The sequence below is a fragment of the Oncorhynchus mykiss genome, chromosome 6 (assembly GCF_057628025.1).
Source record: "Oncorhynchus mykiss isolate SJ-2025 chromosome 6, ASM5762802v1, whole genome shotgun sequence".
In the NCBI taxonomy this organism is placed as follows: Eukaryota; Metazoa; Chordata; class Actinopteri; order Salmoniformes; family Salmonidae; genus Oncorhynchus; species Oncorhynchus mykiss.
This window is the reverse complement of record NC_143027.1, coordinates 58,180,232-58,208,158: the sequence shown is the minus strand read 5'-3', so window position 1 is coordinate 58,208,158 and position 27,927 is coordinate 58,180,232. Positions and strand designations below refer to the sequence as shown.

Sequence of the window (27,927 nt, the reverse complement as noted above, 5' to 3'; positions counted from 1 at the left end):
ATTTCTTTATTGAGGTATCAGGGAAAGCTGTGTCCTTAGTGTGCAAAGAGAGCATCGCTGTCTTGAAGGACTACAACTTGTCCAGACACTTCCAGACGAAACATGCAGAGAAATATAGGAATATGTCTTCTGAGCAGAGGGCAAGTGCATCGAAAGAGTTGCTTTCTCAGTTGCAAAAGCACAAAGAACTTTTCACAAAACTGCATTCAGCAAACGACGGAATTGCAAGAGCTAGATATGTACTGTCCAACAAAATTGCTAAACATGGCAAGCCATTCGCTGAGGGCGAATCCATTAAAGAATGTTTAATTGACTCTGCAGCAATCCTTTGCCCTGACAAGAAAGATAATGTTTACCTGTCAAGACTAACAGTGACACGGCGTGTTGAGGACATCACAAAGAATATGGAACAACAGTTGAAAGACAAGGTAAAGGATTTCACATATTTCTCCTTGGCCCTGGATGAGAGCAGTGATGCACGTGACACCGTGCAGTTGTTGATATTCTTATGAGGCATAGCCCCATACTTTGACTACTCAGTGTAGTCAATGAAGAGCACAGCCACAGGGAAATATTTATTGGAGGAGGTTAATAACTGTGTGGCAAAGCTGGGACTGAGTTTTGAAAAGTTGTCCAGCGTGACCAATGATGGGTGCCCAAACTTGACATGAAAAAACATTGGCCTTTTGAAAAGGATACAAGATCAAGTAGCTCAGCTGAACCGAGATCAGAAAATGATTTTCCTGCATTGTATCTTTCATCAGGAGGTGCTCTTTCAATGTGTTCTGAAAATGAGACATGTTGTGGATACAGTCATTTAAAGTGGTAAACTTCAAAAGAGCAAAATCTTTAAACCACGGGCAGTTTGTCTCACTATTTCTCACGTTCTGACCATCGTTCGTGTGTGTTTTACTTGTTTTAGTGTTGGTCAGGACGTGAGCTGGGTGGGCATTATATGTTGTGTGTCTGGTTTGTCTATTTCTATGTTTGGCCTGATATGGTTAGTCATTGTCTCTGATTGGGAACCATATTTAGGTAGCCTGTTTGGTGTTGGGTTTTGTGGGTGATTGTTCCTGTCTCTGTGTTTGCACCAGATAGGACTGTTTAGGTTTTCACTTTTCTTGTTTTGTTTAGTTTATTCATGTATAGTTTTCCTTCATTAAAAAACCATGAATAACAACCACGCTGCATTTTGGTCCGACTCTACTTCACCGAAAGAAAACCGTTACAGAATCACCCACCACAACAGGACCAAGCGGCGTGGTAACGGGCAACAGCAGCAATTGGAGGAATGGACATGTGAGGTCGTTATGGACAGCAAGAGTATGGACTATACTACTTGGGAGGAGATAGACAGGTGGGCGGTCGACCCAAGGAGAGTGCCGGAGCCCGCCTGGGATTCGATGGAGCAGTGCGCGGAAGGTTATCGGAGAATGGAGTTGGCGAAGAAACACGGCGGCGCGGAAGAAAGCCCGAGAGTCAGCCCCAAAAATGTATTGGGGGGGGGCTCACAGGGAGTATGGCTATGCCAGGTAGGAGACCTGCGCAAACTCCCTGTGCTTACCGGGGGGCTAGAGAGACCGGGCAGGCACCGTGTTATGCTGTGGTGCGCACTGTGTCTCCAGTGCCGGTGCGGTACATTCCAGCTCCGCGTATCAGCCGGGCTAGAGTGAGCATCGAGCCAAGTGCCATGAAGCCGGCTCTACGCATCTGGTCCCCAGTGCGTCTCCTTGGGCCGGCTTACATGGCACCAGCCTTGCGCTCGGTGTCTCCGGTTCGCCTGCATAGTCCAGTGCGGGCTATGCCACCTCGCCGCACTGGCAGGGCGACCGGGAGTATTCAACCAGGTAAGGTTGGGCAGGCTCGATGCTCAAGAGCTCCAGTGCGCCTGCATGGTCCGGTCTACCCAGTACCACCACGCACCAGCCCTCCGGTGGCAGCTCCTCGCACCAGGCTTCCTGTGCGTGTTCTCGGCCCAGTACCACCAGTGCCAGCACCACGCATCAGGCCTACAGTGCGCCTCGTCTGTCCAGCGCTGCCAGAGCCTTCCTCCTCTCCAGCGCTGCCGGAGTCTCCCGCCTATCTAGCGCTGCCAGAGCCTTCCTCCTCTACAGCGCTGCCGGAGTCTCCCGCCTGTTCAGAGCAGTCAGAGCCTTCCTCCTCTACAGCGCTGTCGGAGTCTCCCGCCTGTTTAGCGCTGCCAGAGCCTTCCGCCTCTACAGCGCTGCCAGAGTCTCCTGCCTGTCCAGAGCTGCCAGTCTGCATAGAGCTGCCAGTCTGCAAGGAGCTGCCAGTCTGCAAGGAGCTGCCAGTCTGCAAGGAGCTGCCAGTCTGCATAGAGCTGCCAGTCTGCAGGAAGCCGCCAGAGCTGCCAGTCTGCAGGATGCCGCCAGAGCTGCCAGTCTGCAAGGAGCCGCCAGAGCTGCCAGTCTGTATGGAGCAGCCAGAGCCGCCAGTCAGCATGGAGCAGCCAGAGCCGCCAGTCAGCATGGAGCAGCCAGGGCCGCCAGTCAGCATGGAGCAGCCAGAGCCGCCAGTCAGCATGGAGCAGCCAGAGCCGCCAGTCAGCATGGAGCAGCCAGAGCCGCCAGTCAGCATGGAGCAGCCAGAGTCGCCAGTCAGCATGGAGCAGCCAGTCAGCATGGAGCAGCCAGAGCAGCCAGTCAGCATGGAGCAGCCAGAGCTGCCAGTCAGCATGGAGCAGCCAGAGCTGCCAGTCAGCCAGGATCTTCCAGATCCGCCAGTCAGCCAGGATCCGCTATTCAGCCAGGATCCGCCATTCAGCCAGGATCTTCCAGATCCGCCAGTCAGCCAGGATCCGCCAGTCAGCCGGGATCTGCCAGAACTGCCAGTCAGCCAGGATCTGCCAGAACTGCCAGCCAGCCGGGATCTGCCAGAGCCAACTACCTGCCTGGGCTTCCTCTCAGTGCTGAGCTTCCTCTCAGTCCCGAGCTTCCTCTCAGTCCCGAGCTACCCCTCAGTCCCGAGCTTCCCCTCAGTCCCGAGCTTCCCCTCAGTCCCGAGCTACCCCTCAGTCCCGAGCTACCCCTCAGTCCCGAGCTACCTCAGTCCCGAGCTGCCCCTCAGTCCAGTGGGGCCCTTGGTGAGGACTACTAGGCCAAGGTCGGCGGCGAGGGTCGCCTATCTAGGGACGCTAAGGAGGTGGACTAAGACAATTATGGAGTGGGGTCCACGTCCAGCGCCAGAGCCGCCCCCGCGGACAGATGCCCACCCACACCCTCCCCTATAGGTTTAGGTTGTGCGTTCGGAGTCCGCACCTTGGAGGGGGGGGTACTGTCACGTTCTGACCATCGTTCGTGTGTGTTTTCCTTGTTTTAGTGTTGGTCAGGATGTGAGCTTGGTGGGCATTCTATGTTGTGTGTCTGGTTTGTCTATTTCTATGTTTGGCCTGATATGGTTCTCAATCAGAGGCAGGTGTTAGTCATTGTCTATGATTGGGAACCATGTTTAGGGTTTTGTGGGTGATTGTTCCTGTCTCTGTGTTTGCACCAGATAGGACTGTTTAGGTTTTCACTTTTCTTGTTTTGTTTAGTTTATTCATGTATAGTTTTTCTTCATTAAAAAATCATGAATAACAACCACGCTGCATTTTGGTCCGACTCTACTTCACCCAAAGAAAACCGTTACACTGTTAGTAGAGACAGAGTCGGGTCATGAAGATCTCCCCTACCACACAAACGTGAGATGGCTGAATTTAGGGAAGGTGCTTAAAAGAATGTGGGACCAGATTGCTGAGCTTTTGCAAATGAAAGGAAAATATGTGGATTTCCCTCAAATGCAAGATAAAGAATGGTTGGCTGATGTTGCCTTCAGTGTGGACATCATGGCCCTCATGAATGAACTGAAGTCCAAACTACAAGGGAAGGGCCTTTTTGCACATCAGATGTACAGCCTTGTCAAAGCCTTCAAGGGAAAGTTACTCCTCCTGACGCGCCAAGTAGAAGCCAACAATCTCACCCACCTTCCGACACTACTAGTCTGTTCCCTATCAGATGACCTACTGACACTACTAGTCTGTTCCCTATCAGATGATCAGCGGGAGAAGAATACAACGATGCTGCATGCGTTGAACGGTAAGTTTTCTCGTCATTTTGGAGGATTTCAAAGTGTTAGAAAATGGCATGTTGTTGGTTTCATCTCCTTTCACCTTCAATGTGGATAACGCTCCCACTGACCTGCAACTTGAGCATATCGGTCTTCAGTCTGATGCAGTGATTGGAGAACTATTCAAAACAATGTCACTGACGAGGTTCTATGCATCTCTCGATGAACAAAACCTTCCAAAGATTAGGAGTCATGCTCAGAAGATGTTTGTACTGTTTGGGTCAACCTATGTACAGTATGTGAACAGATATTTTCAGTGATGAAATATAACAAGGCACAGATCATCTCTTACTGACTCTCACCTCTCAGAAATCCTGTGCATAGCGACGTCAGAAACTATACCTGACTTCACTGCTCTAATCAATCCCCATCAGAGACTTCACTCCTCACACTGATTGAGTAGTTTAAATATAATGTTGAGCTCTCTCTCTCTCTTGTGTTTTTGTGCATACCCGTTAACAAGAGTTCTGTCCATGGTGCTGAATGCACAGTGTACTTTTCCCTCCGTGTAGTTCATTCATTGTTTAATAATGAAAATACCTACCAAAAGGAGAACATGGATGTGGTTTATTTCTGTGCATGTTAAAAAAGTCAAATAAGTACCATATCTAGATGTGATTTACAGTAGATATATCTGTCAACACATGATGTATAATCCTGTAATATGGTTCTGGCCGCGATGGCAAAAAATATATTCTAATGTGGCCCTCCATGGAAAATAATTGCCCAGGCCTGATGTAGACATACATACAGTCGACACCTCAATACTGTTTCTAATCTGAGGCAATCTTTTAAAGTCTACATCTGGTACTGAAACAGTCTCAATGGTTTTGTGTTCACATTAGAAAACCATGAAATGACTCAGTGCCCCTACCTAGTATGATGAGCAATATCCAGTAAAATCTGAGTCACAATGATTTGTTTGTAATGAGGAACAATACTCCCATTACATGTTTAGGGTTCAAGTTAAACTTGAAACATACAATATATTAGACTGATAATGATGATTTAAAACACATTTCTGCTCTTTCACTATCATATGAGAACGGAAATAATCAAAGTCAGACACATGCCTGATCACACCGATATGATTGGGTGAAAATGCTGAGGGGATGCAAGGGGAGGAAGTCAGAGGTGATACACACTGGCCAAAAAGAGATTAAATCCCAGCTGAGTCAGAAAGAATCGCTTTTATTAAGGCACAAAGAATTTACATTTAGATAAATTATTCTGCCTCCCAATCCCCCTCTTCCCCATGTGGCTTCCTTAAAATTGATGTCCCTTACAGAAAAAGAGGTCAGATTTGCTTTTTCACATGTGAAATATCAGTTTTGACACGTTGAACTTAAATTTGACATGTGAAACCATATTTTCATATGCATTACATTTTTTCACATGTGAGGAGAATAACATGTCAAATAAATTATATTCATCACATGCTCTGTAAACAAATCAAATCTATTTTTAAAGCCCTTCTTACATCAGCTGATATCTCAAAGTGCTGTACAGAAACCCAGCCTAAAACACCAAACAGCAAACAATGCAGGTGTAGAAGCATGGTGGCTAGGAAAAACTCCCAAGAAAGGCCAGAACCTAGGAAGAAACCTAGAGATGAACCAGGCTATAAGGGGTGGCCAGTCCTCTGGCTGTGCAGGGTGGAGATTATAAACAGAACATGGCCAATATGTTCAAATGTTCATAGATGACCAGCAGGGTCAAATAATAATAATCACGGTGGTTGTCAAGGGTGCAACATGTCAGCACCTCAGGAGTAAATATCAGTTGGCTTTTCATAGCCGATCATTCAGAATATCTCTACCGCTCCTGGTGTCTCTAGAAAGTTGAAAACAGCAGGTCTGGGACAGGTAGCACGTCCGGTGAACAGGTCAGGGTTCCATAGCCGCAGTTTACAGTTGATTTGTCAGAGGACAAACCATCTACAGAGACAAACTGATATCTTTCCAACAGATGAGAGCTAAACCAGGCCAGAACTTGTCCGTGTAGACCAATTTGAGTTTCCAATCTCTCCTAAAGAATGTGGTGATCGATGGTATCAAAAGCAGCACTAAGGTCTAGGAGCACCTGTCTAACAACAGGTGTAGACTAACAGTGAAATGCTTACTTACGGGCCCTTCCCAACAATGCAGAAATAAATAAAATATAGAAATAACAGAAATAATAATAAACACACAATGAGTAATGATAACTTTTCTATATACACGGGGTACCAGTACCAAGGCAAAGAGCAGGGGTAAGAGGTAATTGAGGAAGATACAGTATGTACATATAACTAGGAATAAAGTGACAAGTCAACAGGATAGATAATAAACAGTAGCAGCAGCGTATGTGATGAGTCAAAAATGGTCAATGCAGATAGTCCGAGTAGCTATTTGGTTAACTACTTAAACTATTTAGCAGTCATATGGCTTGGGGGTAGAAGCTGTTCAGGGTCATGTTGGTTGCAGATTGGGTCTATCTTGGCCCCGGTGATGTACTGGGCCATACGTACTACCCTCTGTAGCACCTTGCGTTTGGATGCCAAGCAGTTGCCTTACCAAGAGGTGATGCAGCCAGTCAAGATGCTCTCAATGGTGCAGCTGTAGAACTCTGAAGGCCCATACACATTTCTTCGAAGTTTTTATTGTCACATACACCAGATAGGTGCATATGTTGTTTTACAGGGTCACCCTGGAGAAAGTTAGGGTTAAGTGCCTGGCTCAAGAGCACATCGACAGATTTTTCACCTTGTCGGCTCGGGTTTTCGAACCAGCGACCTTTCTGTTACTGGTCCAATGCTGTAACCACTAAGCTGACTATGTTAGTGTGTGTGGACCATGATAGATCTTTAGTGATGTGGACACCAAAGAACTTGAAGCGCTCGACCCGCTCCATTACAGCCTCTCGGATGTGAATGGGGGCATGCTCAACCCTCCATTTCCTGAATGGAGGTGTGCTCGGCCCTCCGTTTCCCTCCGGCCGTCCATTTTCAGCTCCTTTGTCTTGCTGACGTTGAGGAAGCGGTTGTTGTCCTGGCACCACACTGCCAAGGTCTCATACCTCCTCCCTATAGGCTGTCTCATTGTCATTGGTGATCAGGCCTACCACCGTTGTGTCATCTGCAAACTTAATAATGCTGTCACACCCTGATCTGTTTCCCCTGTCTTTGTGCTTGTCTCCACCCCCTCCAGGTGTCGCCCATCTTCCCCATTATCCTCTTTTTTATTTATACCTGTGTTCTCTGTTTGTCTGTAGCCAGTTTATTTTGTTTTGTGAAACCTACCATGGTTTGTTCCCCTGCTCCTGTTTTCTTGTCCTTCCCAGTTTTGACCGTTCTGCCTGGCCTGACCCTGAGCATGCCTGCCATTCCATACCTTGCCCCACCACAGTGACTGTGCGTACATATCCTAACCAGAAGCCAAGGATGAGACTAAGCGGGAGACTAATCCAAGCGGGAGACTAATCCGGACGCTTATAAGAAATCCCGCTATGCCCTCAGACGAACCATCAAACAAGCAAAGAGTTAATACAGGATTAAGATTGAATCCTACTACACCAGCTCTGATGCTTGTCGGATGTGGCAGGGCTTGAAAACTATTACGGACTAAGGGAAACTCAGACACAAGCTGCCCAGTAACGTGAGCCTACCAGATGAGCTAAATGCCTTTTATGCTCGCTTCGAGGCAAGCAACACTGAAGCATGCATGAGAGCATCAGCTGTTCTGGATGACTGTGTGGTAACGCTCTCGGTAGCCGATGTGAGCAAAACCTTTAAACAGGTCAGCATTCACAAAGCTGCTAGGCCAGACGGTTTACCAGGATGTGTACTCAAAGCATGTGCAGACCAACTGTCAAGTTTCTTCACTGACATTTTCAACCTCTCCCTGACTGAGTCTGTAATACCTACATGTTTCAAGCAGACCACCATAGTCTCTATGCCCAAAGAAGTGAAGGTAATCTGCCTAAAGGATTACCGCCCCGTGGCACTCACGTTGGTAGCCATGAAGTGCTTTGAACGGCTGGTCATGGCTCACATCAACAGCATCCCGGACACCCTAGATGCATTCCAATTCACATACCGCTCCATCAGATCCACAGATGACGCAATCTTAATCGCACTCCCCACTGCCCTTTCTCACCTGGACAAAAGGAATACCTATGTGAGAATGCTGTTCATTGATCACAGCTCAGTGTTCAATACCATAGTGCATTCGAAACTCATCACTTAGCTAAGGACTCTGGGACTAAATACCTCCCTCTGCAAATGGATCCTGAACTTCCTGACGGGCCGCCCCCAGGTGGAAAGAGTAGGCAACAACACATCTGCCACACTGATCCTTAACACTGGGGCCCCTCAGGGGTGTGTACTTAGTCCCCTCCTGTATTCCCTGTTCACCCACGACTACGTGGCCGAACACGACTCCAACACCATCATTAAGTTTGCTGACGACATAACAGTGGTAGGCCTGATCACCGACAACGATGAGTAGGCCTATAGGGAGGAGGTCAGAGAGCTGGCAGTATGGTGCCAGGACAACAACCTGTCGCTCAATGTGAGCAAGACAAAGGAGCTGACAGCGGACTACAGGAAAAGGTGGGCTGAACAGGCCCCCATTAACATCGACGGTGTTGTAGTGGAGCGGGTCTAGAGTTTCAAGTTTCTTGCTGTCCACATCACCATCTAACTATCATGGTCCAAACATACCAAGACAGTCATGAAGAGGGCACAACAAACATTTTCCCCCTCAGGAGACTGAAAAGATTTGGCATGGGTCCCCAGATCCTCAAAAGGGTTCTACAGCTGCACCATCGAGAGCATCCTGACCGGTTGCATCACCGCTTGGTATGGTAACTGCTCGGCATCTGACCATAAGGCACTACAGACGGTAGTGCGAACGGACCAGTACATCACTGGCGCCAAGCTTCCTGCCATCCAGGAGCTATATAATAGGCGGTGTCAGATGAAAGCCCATAAAATTGTCAGAGACTCCAGTCACCCAAGTTATAGACTGTTTTCTCTGCTATCACACGGCAAGCGGTACCGGAGCGCCAAGTCTAGGACCAAAAGGCTCCTCAACAGCTTCTACCCCCAAGCCATAAGACTGCTGAACAATTCATAAAATCGCCACCAGACAATTTACATTGCCCCCCCCCTTTTGCACACTGCTGCTACTCGCTATTTGTTTGTTACCTGTGCATAGTCACTTCGCCCCCACCTACATGTACAGATTACCTCAACTAGCCTGTACCCCCACATACTAACTCGGTACTGGTTCCCCCTGTATATAGCCTTATGATTGTTATTCTTAGTGTTACTTTTTTTATTACTTTTTATTTTAGTCTACCTAGTAAACATTTTCTTCTTCTTGAACTGCACTGTCGGTTAAGGGCTTGTAAGTAAGCATTTCACGGTAAAGTCTACACTTGTTGTATTTGGCACATGTGACAAATAAAGTTTGATTTGATTTTATTATTGACCCCTGCCTGCCCTGACCCTGAGACTGCCTGCCATTCTGGACCTTTTGCACCCTCTCTGGATTACTGACCTCTGCCTGCCTTTAATTAGTTGCTTGCCTGCCCCTGTACTAGAAATAAGCTTTTGTTTTTTTCGACACTGTCTGCATCTGGGTCCTACCTGAAGCCTGATAGATGGTGTTGGAATCGTGGGTGAAAAGGCAGTACAGGAGGGGACTAAGCACACAACCCTGTGGGGCCCCCGTGTTGACAGTCAGCGTGGCAGATGTGTTGTTGGATACCCTCACCACATTGCACATGTGAAAATCACATTTGCCATTTCACGTGTAAAACAACTCCACATAAAAAAACATCTAATTTGCAGATTAACATGTAAGAAAACTCCACAATCAATCACATGTGAACTTTTTTTTTACATATGAAAAGTTTTTCACATATGAAAAAAATTGAAACAAATTTGATTTTCACATCTGCTTCTTTATCACATATAAACTTACGGAATTGAGATTTTCCACAATCCTATACTTTTGATATCATGGATGGTCAGTCCTTGCATCCATAGCATAGTCTATGGATTTGAGAGTTGTATTTCTCCAGCCCCCTCCCTCAGCTTTTTACCAAAACTGTGTTAATGTTTAAATTAAGGATTTTCCAATCCTCTTGTGATTGAGTTACTTTTGTGCCATCAAGCAGAAGTCGAGAACAAATTTGTTATTAATATTGCAAACAAAAATAATGATATTGAAAGAAATACAAAGATAAACCCCAAAGTATTGATAGCAAAAAAAAATATTGCATGGAAATTATTTTTAAACACCAGAGCAAATTAATTGTATTTGAAAAAAAAAATGTTTTCAGTGAATTTTTCAAAATGAAAATGCAATTAACCCTATCTCTGGTTATGTTACCCTGGCCTTTGCATTCACTGCCTTTTCTCCAGGTGTAAGTTCTGGCATATTAATTCCAGCAACATAACCCCCTGCATCCCACTGCTGGTTTGCCGCTGAAGCTAAGCAGGGTCGTCCCTAGATGGGACACAAGATGTAGATGGAATTGGTCAAAAATTAACATATACAAAATAAATGTGTTGGAATTTATTTTTCACATGAGGAAAAAAACAATTGAAAAATGTACGTATGAATCTTTACACAGGTCCGAAAACCACATGTTTCTTAACAAGTTTTTTTGTAAGGGGTGTCAGGATCCTTATCAAGTAAGGCCATCGAAAAACAGCAGATAATTGATCAGTTAAGCACAGAATGTAATGTTTTTCATATAACCTAACTAAACAGCACACCACAGTGAGGCAGCTGGGAAAGATGAGGAAATTAGTTTGGTGAGTGAGTGAGTAAGTATGGAGTGATATAATGGAAACGTTTGCATGTTTACTCTGTAATCATGTAGACTTTACTCTCTTACTAGCAACAGAGCTGGTCTCCTCACGTTCTTACATCTTCCTCCAGGTCCGATGATTCTGAAACATACACACTACTCAGTAGCCATAAACCATAGCATTCGGATGAAATTACTCTTTTATCATAAGGACCAAAGTAAAATCCTATCAATATCACTATTTTGTGAGATTCGTTTATTTTTATGATACAGTACTCTATTATAAGTGATACAGTCATTCAATGGCTAAACAAACTCTATCTATATGGTAATGGCTGTAATGAGGCAGCTCAGTGTCTGACTGACTGCAGAGAGAGAGCCTGGGGGAGAAGCAACAATGACAAGCTAGTCCCTGGGCACCCACCCGTCACCTTGGTGACAGGACACAGCAGATGACCTTATGTAATCGCAGGGTCGTTCAGGGTCCTAGTGAGTCCCTATGTTCAGTAAAATCGTTTTAATAATGCAGGGGAAGTCTTTGTCAGCCCAAGCAAAACCCTTGCCATCTGTCTACAGTGGGTTGTAATTGTGAGAGATGCCACTGAACACACAACACAGGGCAAACCACACCAGACAGTCAGTCAGCTACAATGTTACTTCCCTCTGTGGGCAGACACAGACGAACCTAGAGAAAAATACATAGAGGGGGGGAGAGAGAGAGTGAGGGGAGAGAGAGAGAGAGAGCGAGAGAGAGAGAGAGAGAGAGAGAGAGAGTGTGTGTGTGTAAGAGAAAGACAAGGCATATCCAGAGAATGGAGAAAGGACGGATAGGGAGACATGGATGAGATGAGATGCTAGCTGCCGCCTCAGGACAGAAATTCTCAACAGGAGAGGGTGGGGAAGGGGGAAGAACATTTGTTATTCTGCTTTTTAAATAAGATAACAGGGGCGGAAGAATGGAAGATAAAAAATGTAAGCTACCTAATGAAAACATCAAATGACCTTTCATTGAAAATTCTTAAACTGATGCTTGGGAACATGTTGGAGCAAAATTCAGGATTGTCTTTCTTTATTCAAATGTTACATCATACCAGACACATATCATACATTACACACAGATCATGTAGACTAGAGGGGAAGTGTTTGCCTTCTATCTAAAACAAGAGATTCTTATCAGCATTTGACTGTTTAACTCCACCTGCCAGGAACGGTACAAACAGCCCCCAATAATCAGTACACACTCAACGACATTTTGAAGAACATAGGCTACAGTCTGGGAAACACTACAATAGGACCTGTAACTGTGTGGAGTCTCTCACGTAAACAGATATTATCTCTCCTTTGGGGCAACCACCTGGATTTCCCCCACAGTCACTGTGGGTAGGAGGAGTTAGGCAAAACAGGCGTGGGAGTAGGGATACAGGCGATGGTTTTAAGAAGTCTGCTGGCACCTCATTGGCAGGCAGCCAGTCTCAATGGAATAACAACTACAATACATACATATGTAGTCATAATTGGGGCTGTGGGGACAATGAGGGCACACAAACTCAAGAGATGCCAAAAATATGTGATACCAAAGTGTAGTGAACTCAGTATTACAGGTCCAAAATACTGTTACATCTTTGTTTGCTGTGAATGTGGCTTTGATGTGGCTTTAGGTGCTATAACCATTGACTGGAGTTAGTGGTTGAGGCCCCAAATTACCCAAATTGCTATGAAACCATTGACTTGGACAATAACAAGAGGAGGTCTCAGAGGAGGGGAGTCCAAGTGTCTTAGTTTGCATCCATCAAATCTTTAATAGGGTAAGACCTAAGACACATTGTTGTGTGTTCGTGTGTGTGCGTGCAACCCTAGGCACAATGCATCAGTGTTATTACCTTGGGGCGCCATGGCATTCCAGGAGTGAGGGAGGGAGAAAGGGTGTGAGGAGTGTAACAAAAGTATCTCGGAGCACAAGGCACCTGCTGTATTTTAGCCATAGCTGTGGGTGTGTAAGTTTACGAAGGAAATCTACCTGATACTCTCTGAGGTGATACGGGATGTTTTAAGCTTTGAGCTTCAGAGCATTAACGACTGAATGTAACCTCCTACAAATGACATGATGTTCAAAGGAAGGTTTGAGGAAGTGTAGCTTCTTTCAACACCAAGTTCACATCTTATTTACACATTTTTTTTTAGAAATGACAGACAATATTTTCACAAGCGGGTAAAAGCAAAGCACATTTGTGTTTTGATATTTTTTTAAATGAAAGATTGGTGAAAAGGTGAAGGTGAAAACCAGAATTGCAGGATGTTGGAGTCCAGACAGAGGCCGCCAAACCTATAAAGGCTGACTCATCATTACCTATTGGTCTCCCAGTGAAAACTACACCAACATGCAATTTTAATATTTCAAAGACCATTACTGTTTTACAACTCTTTAACAAATGACAGACCTTCTATAACAGATGATTGTGTGTGTGTGTGAGCGCCGAGGAACCATTGTGAAGTTGTTGTGTGTGAGCGCCTTGGAACCATTGTGAAGTTGTTGTGTGTGAGCGCCGAGGAACCATTGTGAAGTTGTTGTGTGTGAGCGCCGAGGAACCATTGTGAAGTTGTTGTGTGTGAGCGCCGAGGAACCATTGTGAAGTTGTTGTGTGTGAGCGCCTAGGAACCATTGTGAAGTTGTTGTGTGTGAGCGCCGAGGAACCATTGTGAAGTTGTTGTGTGTGAGCGCCGAGGAACCATTGTGAAGTTGTTACTTAACTGACTGGCGGAGTTAATAGTGAAAAAAACTCATCATCAACCATCATAACCACTGTCTGTTTAAACTTCCTCTTTGTCGCTCATGGAGATGTGACACATTTCTGCTTCCGTTTTTTTAACTCCTGGGGTAGGCAGTGACATTTATTGGGGTGTCGGGGAGCATGCAGTGCTGGACGGGCGGCCAGTTGTGCCCCTCAACTGTAGCCCCCTATTCCTATATGTATTCTGTATTGTCCTGTATTGTCCTAGCCACAGAGAATCAGCAGGCCGTTTTCATCACCAGCGAAATGGGACTTATCCCTATCTCGTTGAGGGCAACAGCCATAAAAAAAAAACGGTCAAATTCTTCCACTCCACATATCAGACAAGTATCCCTTTGTTGGCTTTTTGTCTTCCCATGCGCACATCCTCTTGTGCGGACAGCTGAAGACTCTACATCATTCTCTCTCTCTCTCCTTCCTGTGAAAAGGTTTTTCATTGAGAAATGTGACTTGCCAAAATGCCAAATGTCAAAGTCAAAGTGTCTACAGGTAATTGTTACCCATGGTTAAACATTAACTTGGCACAATATCACAGTTGGCTAGCCTACTGCTGATAACCTTGGGGAAATAACAGAGCATAACAAAAGAAATAAGTACATTTTACATCTAGATAATGAAGTTCTCTAAGAAAACGTACAGAAAGCCAGAGCTAGGAACACGTTATAGCCTAAAATAGATTTTGTAGTGAATGGCCTATTTTCTATTCTTCTTCTAGAGAAAAAACTCACAACAGTTGCCCCTCCTCTTACCAAACACCCACAGGCAGTCTGGCGCTCACACCTTGTCAGTGCTGACAGCTATTCTCTAAGGGTTATATACAGGGTTAGGCAGCTCAAACACTGGAACCTTTTCTATGTGGCTGTACTGTGTAGCCCGGGTGCCGGTGCAGTGTCTGATGTGCTGAAGTGTCTGGTAGTTGCCAAAATGACATTTAAAAATAGCCGAGTCTTTGAAAGATAAACTTCCAGTCATGTATGTCTGAGCTCCTTTTCACACGCTGCTGTGGCTGTCTGAGTTTCTGGGAAGAATGCGGTTTCTTTTCGCCTTCCACTTCACGTTTCTGTTTCTGTCACTATCGTATAGCGAAGCCTATAGTCCGCGTGGGCAGTTGTGAAGAGCACCGTTCATAGGGAGACAAACATCTTTAGACATCGACGGAAAACCATAACCAACACTTTTAGCAGAGGAGCAGACGGGTTCCCGACTGTGTAAAGGTACAACTTTTTTTTACAGCACTAATCTGTGATATTCTATTTCTTTCCTAATTTCACCATAACGTGTGTGTAGCCTACCGGTTAATACATTCAGTGTGGAGACAATGGATGTATTGACAAAGCAGAGGCAAGTGTTTCTATGTTTTAAAGGTCTAATAGTGAACCTCAGATTTGGCCTGCTTCACATTGTGCTAAATTAGGCTACAACCCGTTACAAACCAGTTCTTACATTTGTGTTGTTGATAGTTATCAAGTCAAGGTAACATATTCATTTCTTTGTCAGATTGACCGATACAGTAGACAAAAATAAATTGCTCTGAAGTATGTGACAGTTGATTTTGGCTAAATTTCTTCAGAATTGTATCTGTTCTTACTTTTAGTAGGCGTAATTGTAATGGTATTACTTATTACTATTATGAAATGCAGAATCAAAGGATGAGGTGCTGCTAGTATTTTCAACAATGCTTGGATGATGGTTTTGGTGCAGTTTAATGTTTGCCCACTTCCTTGACAGGTTGGCAAAATAATACAGTTCAGAATAAGCTATATGGAATTGTTTTAAGAAGGTCATACCAATGATCATTTAGCTATTTGAATTAGAATTTTAAGTATAAAAAAAATATGTTAAAAATTATTTGATGAAAAATAAAATGTGGCCTTACTGCCATTAGCCCATACAAATGCATTGAGTAACAGATTCACTACATGGAACAACAGATAGTCCCCCCCAAAAATCTAAAGGAAGTTTGTTCTGAAGTGTCTCTCCTATATCTGAGAGATATAGTTAATTTGGAAAGTATACAGACCCCTTGACTTTTTCCACATTTTGTTACGTTACAGCCTTATTCTAAAATTGGTTAATACGCACCTCTCTTATTCAGAGGGGTTGGGTTAAATGCGGGAAGACACATTTCAGTTGAAGGCATTCAGTTGTACAACTGACTAGGTCTCCCCCTTTCCCCTTATACATTATACATTACCAGTCAAATGTTTGGACACACCTACTAATTCAAGGGTTTTTCTTTAATTTACTATTTTCTACATTGTAGAATAATTGTGAAGACATCAAAACTATGACATAACACATGTGGAATCATGTAGTAAACAAAAAAGTGTTAAACAAATCAAAATATATTTTAGATTCTTCAAGGTAGCCACCCTTTGCCTTGATGACAGCTTTGCACACTCTTGCAATTCTCTCAACCAGCTTCACCTGGAATACTTTTCCAACAGTCTTGAAGGAGTTCCCACATATACTGAGCACTTGTTGCCTGCTTTTCCTTCCCTCTCTGGTCCAACTCATCCCAAACCATCTCAATTGGGTTGAGCTTGGTTGCTTGTGGAGGCCAGGTCATCTGATGCAGCACACCATCACTCTCCTTCTTGGTCAAATAGCCATTACACAGCCTGGAGGTGTTGGGTCATTGTCCTGTAGAAAAACAATTGATAGTCCCACTAAGCACAAACCAGATGGGATGGTGTATCGCTGCAGAATGCTATGGTACCATGCTGTTTAAGTGTGGCTTGAATTCTATATAAATCACAGACAGTGTCACCAGCAAAGCACCATCACACCTCCTCCTCCATGCTTCACGGTGGGAACTACACATGTGGAGATTATCCGTTCACCTACTCTGTGTCTCACAAAGACACGGTGGTTGAAACCAAAAATCGAAAATTTGGATGCACATTGCAAAATTCTAATGCACATTGCTTGTGTTTCTTGGCCCAAGCAAGTCTCTTCTTCTTGTTGCTGTCCTTTAGTAGTGGTTTCTTTGCAGCAATTTGACCATGACGGCCTGATTCACGCAGTCTCTTCTGAACAGTTGATGTTTCTTGAACTCTGTGAAGCATTTATTTGGGCTGCAATCTGAGGTGCAGTTAACTCTAATTAACTTAGCCTTTGCAGCAGAGGTAACTCTGTGTCTTCCTTTCATGTGGCGATCCTCAAGCCGCCAGTTTCATCATAGTGCTTAATGGTTTTTGCGACTGCACTTGAAGAAACGTTCAAAGTTCTTGACATTTTCCGGATTGACTGACCTTCATGTCTTAAAGTAATGATGGACTGTTCTCTTTGGTTATTTGAGCTGTTCTTGCCATAATATGGACTTGGTATTTTACCAAATAGGGCTATCTTCTGTGTACCACCCCTTCCTTGTCACAATTGGCTCAAACGCATTAAAAAGGAAAGAAATTCCACAAATTAACTTTTAACAAGGCACACCTGTGCATTGAAATGGATTTCAGGTGACTACCTCATGAAGCTGGTTGAGAGAATGCCAAGAGTGTGCAAAGCTGTCATCAAGGCAAAGGGTGGCTACTTTGTAGAATCTCAAATGTAACATATTTTTTGATTTGTTTAACACTTTTTTGGTTACTACATGATTCCATATGTGTTATTTCATATTTGTGATGTCTTCACTATTATTCTACAATGTAGAAAATAGTAAACAATTTAGAAAATAATACCCCATAATGACAAAGCAAAAACAGGTTTTATTAATTTTTGCAAATTTATTAAAAATAAAAACAGGAAATATTACGTTTACATAAGTATTCAGACCGCTTACTCAGTACTTTGTTGAAGCACCTTTGGCAGCGATTACAGCCTAGAGTATTCTTGGGTATGACGCTACAAGCTCGGCACACCTTTATCTGTGGGGTTTCACCCATTCTTCTCTGCAGATCCTCTCAAGCTCTGCCAGGTTGGATGGGGAGAGTCGCTGCACAGCTATAATCAGGTCTCTCCAGAGATGTTCGATCGGGTTCAAGTCCGGACTTTGGCTAGGCCGCTCAAAGACATTCAGAGACTCCTGTGTTGTCTTGGCTGTGTGCTTAGGGTTGTTGTCCAGTTGGAAGGTGAACCTTCACCCCAGTCTGAGGTCCTGAGCTCTCTGGAGCAGGTTTTCATAAAGGATCTCTCTTTACTCCGTTACTCTCTCTTCACTCCGTTCATCTTTCCCTCGATCCGGACTAGTCTTATGCTATGTTTTCTCTTCTCAGACAAAAGGTGGTGGAGTAAAGCTTGTTGCATGTCTGTCTGACTCTCACTTGCTTTGACTGCTTTGCCACTCCAAGCTATACTACTCTGAAGTGGTGTACAGATGCGTTCAGTGACAGACAGGGTGAATCACTGATGTTGAAGACATCAAAATACTGCAGCTTAAAGACATTTTGAACCAGAGTTCATTGGATAGGGCAAGTTTCAATTGAAGCCACAGTGTCACAAATGCAGCATCTTTGAAACTAACGGGCGAAAAGAGTGGGGAAGTGTGAAAAATTGCGTGTGCGAATTTACCCGTCTCATCAGAATGATCAACATGGAAATTTGAGTTTCTTACACAATGGTATGTCTAATTCTTGTCACCAAGCTCATGCATTATGTGGCTAGCTACTATACAACATGCTTTGGCCTTGAGCATTTATAACTGTATGAACTGTCAACACGCACACACAAACACGCACACACAAAGTTGAGAAGTGAAAAGGGACATTCTTTCACTGCGTTGAAGCCCTCGGCTTGAACAATGGAGAGGGGGTGGGAGCAGAGACTGGGTGGAGGTCGGGTTCGCCCTTCTCAAACAGACGAGAACTGAGCACCTTGTGTGCACTTGTTGATTATGTGAAGTCTGATTATGCGGTGGGGGGGCGGGGGGGGGGGGGGGAACTGTGCATTTCTTATTTCTTATAAGTATAGTCCAACAAATTCCTAACTGGAATTACACAATGCACTACTTGAAAAGTACAAAACCGTAGTATAGCTTATCAGTAGTATGATCTGTTTGCCAAGAGGGCCACGCTCAGAGAGGAAGAACGAGTGGTTGGAAATGGAGAAGAGTAGTATTGCAGACTTGTGTGACCGGACCCCATTGTGTTAGATTATGTGTGAGATATGTTCTGAGCATAGGACAAATATTGTGTAGGGAGGCAAGATAGGTAAAGACTTGGTTATAAACTCCACTCAGAGGAGAAAAGTGTGTGGAAATGGAGAAGTTCCTCAACACCTGAAACGGGGAAGTCGGGGAAGATACGCCTTATTAAAAATACACTTTTGTTGTGACTCTCTCACCACATAGGGGAAATACAGAGACCACAATCAAGACATATAGAACACGTCATTCACTGTTCTGTTTGTGACATCTCTCATATGATATCATCATATGATGCTGTTTTTTTACAGGAGGCCAATTGTGGGATCGATTGATGTCTCACTCGTGTTGGTGCTCACGCTCATGCCATAAGAAATACATTTTGGCGTCCATGAGAACATCCGTAGGAAACCTTTCTGTGTCAACATTTAGCTCAGTGCTTGTTGGTGTGTAGCATTTGCGGGTGACAGGTTTCTGATGTATGTTGTACAGCTAGCAAAGTTGATCAAAAATAGCTAGCATTGTTAACGTTAGCTAGCCAAAATTCCGTCCAGTCCCCTCAATCTTAGTCCTCTTTACACTACACTACTTTGACGACGCAAACTAGTCCCAGGAAATATACTTTTGTATATTTAGACATATCTCTAGACAGATCTAGATTCAAATCTGTCTTCAAGAGATGTCTTCCACACTGAGGTCCTGTGGGAGACATCTACACCACATACCCCCCTCTGAGTCATACAGCATAAAGATAATGTCTCTGCAAGTATTACCTTAACTTAATACCAGTAGACAGCATTTTTGTCTGTTAGCCAATTTGTAAAGTAAAGGCTTTAAAAATATCCACACAAATATTTGTAAATAATATCATTGCATTAATCATCAAGTGTGCAACACTATGCACAATATGGTTTAGATGAGAAGCTCCTGTATAGTTTGAATTGGTTTTCCTTATTTTGTTTGTCTATACACTATGGTATTTACGATATGCTAATAGCTGCACTCACACAGGAAGCAGTAACCACATATGAGGCTGGTGTGAACAGAAAAGTTGTAATCTGATGTTGAAAAGAGATAGATCTACCAATGTAGCAGAATTCACCCTTAACTAGCTTCCATGTGTAGTTACCGACTGGAAATACACACTTTTTAGCATAAAATAAAATAAATAATAATAAAATAATAAAATATGGGTGAAGTATTAAACATTGTTACATTTTACCCAAGTTATCTGTTCTTGCAATTTGTAGTCTATGACATTTCAGATTTACATATAATAATTTTTCACAAAGTAGTTTGGATGTAGTGAACTACTTTTCCCAAGTAACTTTAAATAAGTAAACTATCATTTTCTTCAGGGTAGCTTTAGTGTAGCTTCATTTCTTCCAGTGGGACATTTCTATACACTCTGTGAAAAAAGGGTGCTCTCTAGGGTTCTTTGGCTCTCCCCATAGGAGAACCCTTTAAAGAACCCTTCTGGATTCCATGTAGAACCTTTTATACAGAGTGTTCTACATGGAACCCAAAAGGGTTCTACCTGGAACCAAAAATAGTTATCCTTTAGGGACAGCTGAAGAACCCTTTTGAACCCCTTTTTTTTAAGAAGCTTCACTAACACTTAAAATTGTACACAGGTAGGTCACATGTCTGCCACTACAGCTCAGTTGGAATTGAAATGAAAGACTGTGGCGTGTGTCTGTGGGAAGATGCTTCGATCACCACGGCAGCAGCCACATGGGTTGTACACGTCTTCTGCAGAATAGCTAATGTGATATATTTTCGTTCTCAGACAGGGAATTAGTGTGAATACAGTGAATTAGCATTGCATTCATTGGTAAGTCTGCATCTGTGAGCCCTCAGAACACACACACTTGTCATCGAAGACAGTGAAAACAAGACACACTGAATGGTGTCTACGGGACTGATGGAAGTAAAACAGTGTTCTCATTGATAAGAACTCAAGAAAGGACACCGAATGTATTTTTAGGACTGAACAAATGTTTCAGGAAATAGTTAATTATAAAAAATAAATAAGAATAAGTGTATCTAAGAAGAGGAATGGTGTCTAGGAGATGTGTTGTTTCGAGAAGACAGGATAAATAATGAGATAATTGCCCCTGGAAGGAATGGTACAGATATGTGTTTGAAAGAGTGGCTGCAGTCACCCTTGGACAGATCTATCCTGCTTTTCACGGAGAGAAGTGTCTGGAACACTAATTAAAGTTGAGTTGTACTCATGTTTTACAACTGTGTTGTTCTTCTTGCTATTTATAGAGGTCAAAGGTGAAACCATACAGTAACAATGGGGCCCAACCAGGGGTTTGGAGGGACCCTGTGGATGATCTTTCTCTTTACCCTTTTTGCATCAGGTAAGAGAACATTTTATTTGCAATGGTCTACAAATAAAGCTAAATACTGTATAAATTGAGAGGGATTCTGTTTCTTTAAAATTCCAAAAGTAAAACATAAATAATTCTCAAAAACTGTCCAAACAGGATCAGGGGAAAACGACAGGAACTTCAAAATGTGTGGAACCTGGCGCCATGGCAATGGGAAATTAACTCTGGCTCACGATTTTAAAAGGGGCTGTGGCCACATCACCATCTCAGCCAATGAGAGCTCCCTGTCCATTCATGGTCAGATAACGGCCCAATGTCAGAACTCTTCTGTCATCGAGCTGGGCCCGAGCCCAGAGGCAAGAGAGAGACCCTTCTGTATGTACTGGGAGCCACTTCTGGACCACCTCTGGGTAGAGGTGAATGGAAAGAACCACACTCTGTGCTGGTCGTCTGGTCTACAGGGGAACTGCTGCACTGACCTGTCCCAAGGCAAAAAATACGGGATTTCGATGTACGGGATACTCAACGCGACACAACAGGATGATATCATAAGTTACAAAATACACCCAGCCTATGGGTTTTTTGGCGGAATGATCAACTGCAGTAAGCAAGCCGTTGAGTTATCTTGTCAGTTATATTGTGTGATGAGGAAATCAACTTTAATAAGTTATTGTTAATCTAACTACACTTTGGGTGTGTTGTACAGTCTTGACAATATAAATACTAGACTGCTTCTGAATGGATCCTTTGCCTTTCAGAAAACGAGTTTTGTGAAGAGGCGAGTAAGGGATCCGGTGATAAAGTGAACATGTAAGTTGTACCTCTTTGTTTTGAATTACACCCCTCCATGTCATCTCTCAAACTCATTTATCCTCTGTGTCTATGCATATCCTCTTGAGTTGACTAACCAGCATGACAAGATGTTGTTGTAAAACATGTTTAGGGCAGTAGTGAAGTATGACGCCATCTATTATGAGTGAGCCGCAGAGCTTAGGCCACAAACCAAAAAAAATTGAGCTCAGTGTGAATAATGGGTGGGGTCTGGTTTGTACACAAAACTTCCATCTATTGTACAGCAGTTTCTATATCACCATCACATGCCCAAAAATAAAGCCTATATGTAATGCATAGAAACAACCTGTATGAGATAGATTGGGTTAAAAAATACTGTGTCTGTATTGGTCTGTAGGATAGAGGAGACATTGATGAGGTCCAAGGTGCTGGGGAACGTGGTGCTGCCCTGTGCCATGAGCACTGTGGTGGAGATGAAGGAAGGCTTTCAGGGCTACAACATCACTCTGCCTGTAAGACCGCACACACGCACGCACACACACACACACACACACACAGTTATAGGATTTGTATAAATAACTTGTGTGTTGGTGTTGTGCAGGCGCCTCGAGGAGTTCCTCCTCAAATGATTCCATCAGTTCACCTGCCTTCTTGTCTGAAACCTCCAGAAAAGAAAAAGGTCAAGGTTGTCTGCACCTACTTCAAAAACAGTACCTTTTTCCAGGTAAGAGCCAATGGGGTTTTCCACTTGGCTGCTACCCTAGTCTATGTAAGCTGTACATGACAGTTTACACTAAAGCACCAAAACAGTCGTAGTCCGAGACTGAGTTTAATCGTTGTCCATAGACTATGAAGTGTAGTTGTGATTCTGGTTGTTGTGTGTTCACAGTGGCGTTCTAAGGCAAACCACAATGGCGTCAGGATTCTAGAAGATGTGGTGGGAATCACCGTGGAGAACGAGATCATCACCAACCTTACAGAGCCAATCAGGATTGGTTTCCATCATTCTGTCATACCAGTAAGTGTGTGTGTGTGTGCCTGGCTGCATGTGTGTGTCTTAGTTAGACTTGAAGTGCCGCCGTTTTTCCCCTCCTTGATGTATTTTGCTGTCTCAAACTCTCCGAGCACAAACCCCTTTCAGAAGCGAAAGGAAACAAAAGTGGAAGATTTGTAGAAAAAAAATGTATCTTATCTCAGAATGAGTCACTCTAGCAATTGTACTGTAGCAAGTAGCTTTTTATTCAATACTGTACATCACAGGGGTGTTGCCACTGAGTACAGTAGATTTGTATTCTTAAACAGTTGTACAGTTAGAGTAAAGTTAACTTTCTGTTGTATGGTTGTAGTGTTTAGTGTTTCTGGACTTTATCTCAGCATGGCCCTTAGTGTTATCACTTTTAGATATTTTGAATGATACTGGTACCTCAGTTCAATTGAACATGTTTTATTCAGGTCATTGTACACTTGGTCCTTTCTGTTCAGTATGTGAGTCGGTCAACAGTAACACTTGTAAAATATGATTGCAGCTCATCTTGCATGCCAGACAGATATACAGTATTTGGTATGTGTTGTTGTTCAGTATCCAGGTCACCATCTAGTGGTGAATTAAATATGTTAGTCCCTACTTGCCTCTCACCTCCCTTTTGTGACTTTTCTTTTTCAGACAAGTCACTCAAGAAAATGTGTTTCTTGGGACACAAAGAAAGGTTTGTAAAGAAACATGTTTAATCTTTGTTGCAATAATAGCGTACTTATTTGTATTATTCTTTTTTGTATTGAATATAGAGGATGTTTATTAATTATTAGAAACCAGGTCTTGAGCCCTGAATGCTGATTGGCTGAAAGCCGTGGTAAATGAGAAATTATAAACCAGGTAGTTTGACTCCTGGATGCTGATTGGCTGAAAGCCGTGGTATATCAGGCAATATACCACAGGTATGATGCGAAATTACTTGTTTACTGTTCTAATTATGTTGGTAACCAGTTTATAATAGCAATAAGGTACCTCTGGGGTTTGTGGTGTATGGTCAATATAGCATGGCTAAGGACTGTATCCAGGCACTTCTCGTTGCGTCGTGCCCTAAGCTGTGGTAGATTGGCTATATACCACACCACCTCGGGCCTTAATTCTTAATTATGCAGGGTTAGCATTTCCAGGTCTTGCTAAGGCTATTGGTATTGGTTTAATTGTTGCAGATCCAGCAGAGGTCACATGGAAAAAGGAAGGTTGTGAGACCATACAGAAAGGTGCAGAGGACACAGAATGCCACTGTAATCATCTCACATACTTTGCCATCCTAGTGGTGAGCTATAACCTCTATCATGGAATATTTCCATGGGCAATCATTTGAATAAATCAATAATAACTAATCTCAAGTAGATTTGTAATAGTAGGCCTAAAATTGGTTTTGTCTTCTACTCACCTCAGCAATTGGAACCACGACCAGTGCGCCATCTGAAGGCTCTAACGGTCATTACATCAATGGGCTGTGCCGCTTCTACGTTGAGCTGTGTTGTCATCATGATCTTCCTTAACAAACAGAGGTACTTCTCCTCACGCGCAAGGGTCTGTCTCCCTGCAGCCCGTCCTACCCATAATATCTCCTACCAGGCCTCAACATGTGACAATACTTCCTAATCATGTTGTGCAAATATCTCAGATGTCATCATGGGAAATTCCTAAATGTCTTAAAAAAAACAAGATATGAGTGATATTCGTTTCATAACAGTTACCCACTCTCTCTTTGTCTATTTATTTCTCTCCCTCCATCCCCCCTTCCAACCCTCCCTCTCACTCCCTAACTTTCTCTCCTCTTTTTGCACTGTGGCAGGAGAAGGATGAACCCATCCACTGCGGTCCATCGAGGTCTGGCCATAGCACTGTTCCTTCTTAGCTTCCTCTTCTTCCTGACAGGGATTGTGGCCAACGTGGGAGGGAACAAGGCATGCTGTGTTTTTGGGGCGGCTCTCCACTATGCTCTGCTCAGTTCCTTCTCCTGGATGTCTATTGAAGGGTTACACACCTTTTGGTTGGTCTATGTAGTGTTCAGCCCCTCCCCCAGTCCTTACGTCTGGCACCTGGTTGGCTTTGGTGAGTGGAAACATACGCAAATAATTGGTTTATATTCCACTGCTCATTGTTGGTAGATGAATACAATTGACTTGAGTACAACTTTAAGCCATTGACTGTTACTGTTCTATCATTTTCATCCTCTGTCCAGGTGTCCCAGCTGTTCCGGTCATTGTACTGCTTGCCATTGGAAAAGTCTATGGTGTGATAGAGGTTGTGTCCATTGATGATGTCGACAACTCCTACTTGATGTGAGTGCACTTTGGATCTACTGCACCTGAAAGATGAACAGTAGTTCAAGTTTGGACATTTGACTGAGGTGCTGAGTAAGTCAGCCCAGTGATTCATACTTTTTCACCATGGTCTTCTAGGTGCTGGATGGATGTCTCTCCAGACTCTGTGGGCCTACTAGCCCATTACTTCATCAACCTGACCTTCCTGGCTGTAGTGGTCCTCTCTGGTCTGATCATGCTCTTCCTGGTCCAGAGAAAAATCCAGAACCGAGACGAGTGGAGAAAGAACAAGGTGGCGTTCATCAGTATCTGGGGTCTCAGCTGCCTTTTTGGGACCTCATGGGGCCTGGAATTCCTGGACTTTGGACAGCTCTCTGAGTTCATCCTCTTCCTTTTCTGCATCCTCAACTCCCTACAGGGTAGGTCCACCTCTGTTGAGTCTAACAAAAGGTCCATATGGTCACATGACCAGAGGAGGCTGTCAGAGCCAACCGTCCATTGTGTTGCTTTGAAACAATGCCCTGTAAAAGTGTTCTGTTTCAGCAGCGTATCAGGAGAAAACCTCCCTGCAACCAGTCTGCTAGAAGTTCACCATAAAGCTGTACTTTATGGTGTGACCATTTTAAGATACCTATATGGATTTGTTTCCATGTCATTTGTTCCGCAACTGTTGAAATAAGTGACATTCAATATGGGTTTAGCTGTTACAGATCGCTTAGAATGATGTTGGTTATAGGCTGTTTTGATATCAGAATCTGGAATCTAATTCTGGAGCATAGATTCTAGCTTCTTTAAGGTGTTATTGGCCCATCACAGAACTAATCTGAAACATTCTGTGGTCTGTCCCATAGGTTTCTTCCTGATGCTTCGATTCTACATTCTTGATCGGATGCAGAAACAATCGGGGTCTAGTTTGGATGGTAGCAGTAGCACAGCATCTTCCACCAGGCAACACATGCTACAGGAGTAGAGCTGAGCTGGGGTACATGGGATACCAAATTTTTGTAGGGTAAAAGGAGGAGCAATGTACCAAACACTGTCACTCAGAACATTCCAACTCTGGGGTTGAGATTCAGAATATTGTACTGCACAAGCCATTTCCATACACATATCTGAGTGACTGTAAAAAAACTACTGTCAAAATGAAAGCTTAAAGCTAAAATCTGCATAAGGTGAAACAGCGCCACTGGTCGCCCCAGGCGCATTTGTTAATTTTTTTATTTTTTTTTAACAGGGCAGAGATGCATCCTGCATCGTGGTAAAATAATATAGTACTCTGCTGATCTATCGCATGTGCGATGATGTCAGAGGCAAAAAAAAACAAAACGGGTGTTCGTTGTTTGAAGTAACGTCCTTGTTGTTGTAATATTGCAAACGGACGTTGCAGTTTCATCGCTATGGAGTCCAGCTTTAAGCCCCAGGGCGACCCTTAAAATGGTTGTTTTATTCTGTGTACGTTTATTATCTCATAGATATCAGTCATTCCAAACTTGAGCCTCATCGTTTTTGTTTACCCATTACCCATCATGTTGTCAAATCCCACATGTAACAAACTTTCATACATAGTTTTAAAGAGAATGGCAGCCCATACATCAGTCATACAGATGTTAGAAGAAGTTAGATGAAACTGAAATGTGCTGTATGGGAGACATTCCAATTCAGATGGTGGATAATCGGTAGGTGATTTGTAATTTACAACGTCTCTAAAACTATGTACTGTTTCAGTGATTTTTTTCCCCATCTACTTTACCTAGAAAGGGACTCATAGAAGTGGCGCTCTGTAGAATGTCTGCTGAGTGTCTTTCAGATGATGGCCTATGACATTTGGTTGAAGTTGGCAACTTGCTCTATTCTGTGACCGACACACTGTACATTCAGATCATAGTTACTGGACTGTTTTTTTGCACTTTATTTTTTCACTCGTACAGATATTTATTTTTTAGAAAACATGACTGGTTGTGTCGCTCACATCATTGTGTGTATATATTTTGCAACTTTTGAAAACGTATTGTAGTATTGTATTTGTATATTAGTATGAATGTAAATGTGTATTGCTTCAATTAAAGTTTACTGTACAAGAAAAGAACACCAGGCCCTTACTTTGAATGTGTAACTACAAAAATATATAATAATTGATGTCTATATAATCCATAAGTTAAATATCTGCACTGTATACAACTACAATGACAGACTGACCAGTTGAATCCAGGTGAAAGCTATGATCCCTTATTGATGTCACCTGTTAAATCCACTTCAAATCAGTGCAGATGAAGCGGGGGAGACACGTTAAAAGAATCATTTTTAAGCCTTGAGACATGGATTGTGAACGGGCAAGACAAACGATTGAAGTGCCTTTGAACAGAGTATGGTAGTAGGTGCCAGGCGCACCGGTTTGAGTGTGTCGAGTAATGCTACGCTGCTGGGTTTTTCACGCTCAACAGTTTCCTGCGTGTATCAATAATGGTCCACCACCCAAAGAACATCCAGCCGACTTGACACAACTGTGGGAAGCGAAGCATTGGAGTCGACACGGGCCAGGATTCCTCTGGAACACTTTTGACACCTTGTAGTCCATGCCTGACATATTGAGGCTGTTCTGAGGGCAAAAGAGGGTGCAACTCAATATTAGGAAGGGGTTCCTAACACTGAGTGTACAAATGTATGTTGATGCTGTAGTTTTGGTTTACAGTAA

At 43.5% G+C, this 27,927-nt stretch overlaps 1 protein-coding gene and 1 pseudogene across 1 annotated transcript; both read left to right on the top strand.

The window, feature by feature from the left end:
* Positions 1–404: 404 nt before the first annotated feature.
* On the top strand, positions 405–7,514 carry LOC149982935 (general transcription factor II-I repeat domain-containing protein 2A-like; annotated as a pseudogene).
* Positions 7,515–13,864: 6,350 nt separating this feature from the next.
* On the top strand, positions 13,865–27,318 carry LOC110526240 (adhesion G protein-coupled receptor G1). Its single transcript, XM_021607038.3, has 14 exons — positions 13,865–14,932; positions 21,076–21,170; positions 21,297–21,743; positions 21,899–21,950; positions 22,330–22,444; positions 22,534–22,656; positions 22,822–22,950; positions 23,596–23,638; positions 24,129–24,235; positions 24,361–24,476; positions 24,764–25,023; positions 25,154–25,253; positions 25,374–25,654; positions 26,087–27,318. The coding sequence occupies exons 2-14, from the start codon at positions 21,104–21,106 to the stop codon at positions 26,203–26,205; spliced, it is 1,959 nt and encodes a 652-aa protein (XP_021462713.3). The 5' UTR covers positions 13,865–14,932; positions 21,076–21,103; the 3' UTR covers positions 26,206–27,318.
* The last annotated feature ends 609 nt before the right edge of the window (positions 27,319–27,927 follow it).